The sequence below is a fragment of the Apteryx rowi genome, unplaced genomic scaffold (genome assembly GCF_003343035.1).
Source record: "Apteryx rowi isolate R43461 unplaced genomic scaffold, aptRow1 scaffold_274, whole genome shotgun sequence".
Lineage (NCBI taxonomy): Eukaryota > Metazoa > Chordata > Aves > Apterygiformes > Apterygidae > Apteryx > Apteryx rowi.
The window spans coordinates 304,995-310,568 of NW_020449130.1; the positions used below are offsets into that span (position 1 = coordinate 304,995).

Here is a 5,574-nt window from a genome sequence, read left to right on the forward strand (position 1 = left end):
GCTGCCAGTGCCGCGCGCCCATGGTGTCCGTGTCCAGCGAGCGGCACCCGCTCTACAACCGCGTGAAGACGGGGCAGATCGCCAACTGCGCCCTGCCCTGCCACAACCCCTACTTCAGCCCGGACGAGCGCGCCTTCACCGCCTTCTGGATCGGCCTCTGGTCCGTGCTCTGCTTCCTCTCCACCTTCGCCACCGTCTCCACCTTCCTCATCGACATGGAGCGCTTCAAGTACCCCGAGCGGCCCATCATCTTCCTGGCCGCCTGCTACCTCTTCGTCTCCCTCGGCTACCTCGTGCGCCTGGTGGCCGGCCACGAGAAGGTGGCATGCAGCGGCGGTGCGGGGGCCGGCGGCGCCGGCGCGGGGGCCGCAGGGGCCGGTGGCAGTGCAGCGGCCGCAGGGGCGGCGGGGGGACGCGGCGCGGCGGGCGGCGCGGCCGAGCTGCAGCCCGAGCTGGCCGTGGCCGAGCACGTGCGCTATGAGAGCACCGGCCCGGCGCTGTGCACCGTGGTCTTCCTGCTCGTCTACTTCTTCGGCATGGCCAGCTCCATCTGGTGGGTCATCCTCTCCCTCACGTGGTTCCTGGCTGCCGGCATGAAGTGGGGCAACGAGGCCATTGCCGGCTATGCGCAGTATTTCCACCTGGCCGCCTGGCTGCTCCCCAGCGTCAAGTCCATCGCCGTGCTGGCGCTCAGCTCCGTGGATGGGGACCCGGTGGCAGGCATCTGCTACGTGGGCAACCAGAGCCTGGAGAACCTGCGGGGCTTTGTGCTGGCACCACTGCTCATCTACTTGGCCATCGGCTCCATGTTCCTGCTCGCCGGCTTCGTCTCGCTCTTCCGCATCCGCAGCGTCATCAAGCAGCAGGGTGGCCCCACCAAGACCCACAAGCTGGAGAAGCTGATGATCCGCCTGGGCCTCTTTACGGTGCTCTACACTGTGCCAGCTGCCAGCGTGGTCGCTTGCCTTTTCTATGAGCAGCACAACCGGCCCCGCTGGGAGGCCACACACAACTGCCCCTGCCTCCGTGACCAGCAGCCTGATCAGGCCCGCCGCCCGGACTATGCTGTCTTCATGCTCAAGTACTTCATGTGCCTGGTGGTGGGCATCACCTCTGGCATCTGGGTCTGGTCCGGCAAGACCCTTGAGTCCTGGAGGGCCCTCTGCACCCGCTGCTGCTGGGCCAGCAAAGGTGCCGCTGTGGCCGGGGGCACCGGGGCAGGTGCAGGTGGGCAGGCTGCAATTGCTGCAGCAGGAGGACTTGGGGCCGGAGGCGGTGGCTCTCTCTACAGCGACGTCAGCACCGGCCTAACGTGGAGGTCAGGCACTGCCAGCTCTGTCTCCTACCCCAAGCAGATGCCCCTGTCTCAAGTGTGAGGAGGGGGAAAGAGGCCAAAGGTTAGGGAATGAGGGACACTGGCCTGCCTAAAATGCCCCCTCACTGTTTGGTGCCATTAATGAACCCCTAATGGTCCCTATTAGCCACAGCTTGTATAGAACAATGCAGCTGGCAGCGGCCCCAGGCTCCGGCCCCCTCCTCCCTCCCCGCCATTCGTATGCAGGAGCATGTACTTCAAGGAGCCAGCTTATTATTTTGCTGGCAGAGGAGGGTAGAGGCTCACCCGTGCCTTGCAGAGGGCAAGGCAAAGCAGCTTCTGATTCACTCTGGACTGACAGCAGCTCTTTACTCATGGGAGGGAGGGTCTTCCTCCCCCCGTCAGGAGGCGAGGGTGCTGGGACTGCAGGTTTTCGGGATGTTAATGACCAGGCAAATGCCTTATAATACAGACTGAATCAAAACATGTCTTAATTATACACCCCAGATAAATACGGGTTTCCTACATTAAAGGATGTATTTATATAATTATTTGTTACTTTGTACAGATGTGTAAAATATGTATATATCCAAAGCTATACAGTATGTAAATTTTTTTGTAAAAAAAGTTTAGAGGCTACCCCTGTAAGAGCAAATATGAGTATTCTATTTTGTCAATAAAATGACTTTTGATAATTGACTTTTTCAAGTTTTCCCCTCCTCCTGCCCTGATTATTCCAGCTGCTGTGTCATTAGTTGCTTCTAATGCTGAGATATAAACTATGAACTACATTCATGCTCCAGTCACTAAGGTAGAATACATAGCCAGCTATGTTAGAGTAGTGAGAGTTGTAGACATAAGGAGAACAAGTCTTCAACAAGTCATTCCGAAAAAGTTGCCAAAACTGGGAGGTGCCTTACCATAGTTCTCTGCTCTGTGCATTTTAATCCATGACAGTCTCTTTAAACTGAACCTGTACAAAAGAGTCATCTCACATGGGTTGTTAGGTATCCTTTTTAAAATGAATGTTGGTTTAGGAGCATGAACACACTTCTCCTATCCGTTGTCTGCTTTTCTAAGCACCTGCCTTTCCAGGGCTGCATACTGCTGAAGTGTAAAAGGCTAATGTTTTAAATTTATAGATTTATGTTTTACAGTGGAGCAATGAGTTGAAATTTGTTAGATCAGTCTCTCCTTAACAGATTAAACTAACATCTTAACCTTTCATACTTAACTTTTGTATATCAAATATGGTCCTTTTTCCAAGAGAAAAGGTATTGTTCTTCTGTCAGGACTAAGCTAATTTATTTGAGCAGAAGGCTGTTGAATTAACAGAAGAATGCTTTGGCAATTGTTGAACTTTTTACCTGTCTGCCCAGTGGCTCAGAACATCATTCCTTTAAGAGGAGCTAAATGAATAGGGTTAATCTGTAGGGAACTTGGTTTCTTTTGAGTTTGGGAAAACTTTGATCTTTTCTCTTCACCAAACGTGATGTATAGTCTGAAGTTTCTTTCCCTGCTGCCTGGTTCTTCTTGTTGCAGACCAATTGGCCACCATGGAGCCTTAAAGTTCTTCAATTAAAGGGACATGGGACTTTTTTTTTTATTTTAAGAGGAAGACTTGTAACAGTTAGTGAACACCAGAGGGAAAAGGGAGAACAGCCTTTTAAACAGCTTTTCCCTGCATTGTTAGCCAGACTGCAGGCAGCAAGGCATGGCTTGAAGCATTATAGAAAAGAGCTATGAATGCCCTACAGGTGGTCTGCTCACATAATCTCCCCAATTTAAAACATTTTCCTTTACAGGACAATTGCATTACAAAACTCCCTTCTCTTTTGCTCCTAATTGAACCAAAGAACAACTACAAGATTTTCTTTAAAAACTCTGTGCCTAAAAAAATCTATTAACTAAATTCTAGTCTGTTTTCTGAAATGGAATTACTCGGAATACCAGAAGTAAAATCTGCGTTAGATATTACTTTATTCCAGATTTTTTTTTATGCCTTCTGCTTATACTCTGTCAAATTAGCAATAATTTAAAAGCAACTGGTTAGGTTGTGTGTTAGCAGTGAAAAGATAGCCCCGGGTCCCTTATTAACCTGTCAGTCACAGTAAGAGATGGGCAGCTACCCTACTAATGACACAGATATCAATCATTATTTGTGGGAAAAACTTTGTTCCATTGAGCACCGACTTGATTATTGGTGTCCCCTTCCAAGTTCCCATAACTTAATAGATTCCACTTTTACAAAGTTACCAGGATCATGAAAAGGAGGAATTGAAAACACTGATCTCTTCAGCTCTTAGGAAGGAAAAATATTTTAACTTGTCATGTGTGAAGTATGCTTCACTGGGTTATGCTTGGTGCTTATTTATATACCATTTGACCAGAATTACAATATTGACATATGTACAAATTGATCAGGCCTATTCTGGACTAATGTTTTCCTTTAGGTAAGTTCCACTGTTAAAAAAATGTTTCCAACAATGCAGTTATTGCAATATTTAAATCAATGTGACAATTTTCATTGCCGTCTGTGGCGCTAAGGTAGGAGTTTTCTTCCTTCTAGGGAAGTACTACATACRGAAGCACAATCACTCGCGAGATAAAATCTGTGTTCCTTCCCCTCCATGGATTCTAGCAAGGAAGACAAAAAAAAAAAAACAAAACAAAACAAAAAAAAAAACACCCTGAGCCAAAACTATTCTGTGAGAATCTGTTTAGATAGGTCTCTTGCAGACCGCTGGTACAGATTGCWAAGAGCATTTTTAGTAAAATGATAGSAAGCAGTTCTGTGGCTTAACTTATCCTGGAATCAGCTAAGAGGTGCCATAGGTGAACTTAATCAGAAAAGCCGTCTCAGAACTAATTATCTTAGCAAGATGMCTGCTTTAGCACTTGGAAGTGACTGAGCAATAGTCAAAAACTAAACAAACAAAGATTAGACAAAATTCAAATCACTAGAAACCCCAAACTTGGGAAACTGCTGGAGAAGTTAATTTGCAAGTAAAGATTTTTGTGCATCAACATTAAACTTGTGACAAAAAACAAACAAACAAACAAAAGGCATTTAGGTAGACAAGAAATACAAATCCATAGTTTCACTGAACTTTACTTTTTCACATTATGATGATGCACTTTATCAAACTTTAAAGATAGATGTGCTATGAAGGACACCCCCCACACACACACAGTGATGAGGTGGCAGCAGTTATATGTTAACTTTCAAGGTCTGAGGATGAATTACATGCTACTTAAAGTTACCAGAGAACTACTGCAAGCAATCACAGCAGATGGGAACAGACCCGCAGAGCGCGGCCGGTGCAGCCCCATGCAGGCGTGGGCCTSCCGTGGGCAGGGGCAGCGTCACACCCCTGGCAGCCCTGCTACGCTGGCTCACCGGAGCAGAGCGCTAGGGGAAATCTCTGCCATCTCTTACGTGGCTCCATAGCGCACCTTGTATAGCAATATCTTGAAAGCTGGACACAAGGCAACTAACAGCCTCTTTAGGCTGATGGAAAGGTCTGATTGCTCCATTCAGGAGAGTGACTAAGCCAGCAGAGAAACACAGGTTGGAACTTTTCCTTCTCTCAACTAGCTTACCTTTACAATGCTCCTTTTTGGGACCCTTTCCTGATTTACATGTTCCTGCTTCAAAAGGAAATCCCATGCACTATTCTCCTCCCACTTTAATGACTGAATAATCCTGCAGCCTCCTAAGGAGCTGGCCCAGCTGCCTGTGGGCTTTTTAAAATGAGGCAGAGCAGCCCAGGTGTGCTAAAGGTGCTCAGGAGTGACCCTACCCCTGGGTCCTTGTGCTGCTTGCCTTAGAGCTGCATGGAAGTGTCCTGCRACCAAGTTTCTCTTGCACTGGGCAATGCCTGAAGCTTTGATAATTATGATTATCATGGGAGGGAAGGGAATTTGGAAGGGGCGGAATTGGGAAATTCTTATACCTTGAAATAATGTGAATGTAGCCAGACATTCTGGGAAACTTTTTATAGTTCCTGCAATAAAAGACATATGAAGGCTAAGACTGGTACACAAGGAGTTTTTCTTTTGCTTTCTTTCTTAAACAGTATTTGAAAATTAAAGTATYGTGGTGCTCCCCTCTTAAAGAGTTTTTCCAACGTGTATGGCCAATCCTAAGAAGGCCCCACAGATGTAGGTGAGTAACACTGAGGCAAGAGAGCAATTTCACACTCTCCTCAGCGTGCTTCACCAAAGCTTGAGAGCCCAGGTTCAGATGCCTAGCCAGA

General features: G+C 47.5%; 1 protein-coding gene across 1 annotated transcript in view; it reads left to right on the forward strand.

The window, feature by feature from the left end:
• FZD8 (frizzled class receptor 8) overlaps positions 1–2,002 on the forward strand; it is a 120,711-nt gene extending 118,709 nt beyond the window's left edge. The window contains exon 2 of the mRNA XM_026068536.1: positions 9–2,002. Coding sequence (XP_025924321.1) covers positions 9–1,376 — 1,368 coding nt within the window. The 3' untranslated portion in view covers positions 1,377–2,002. The remainder of the gene's footprint in view (positions 1–8) is intronic.
• The last annotated feature ends 3,572 nt before the right edge of the window (positions 2,003–5,574 follow it).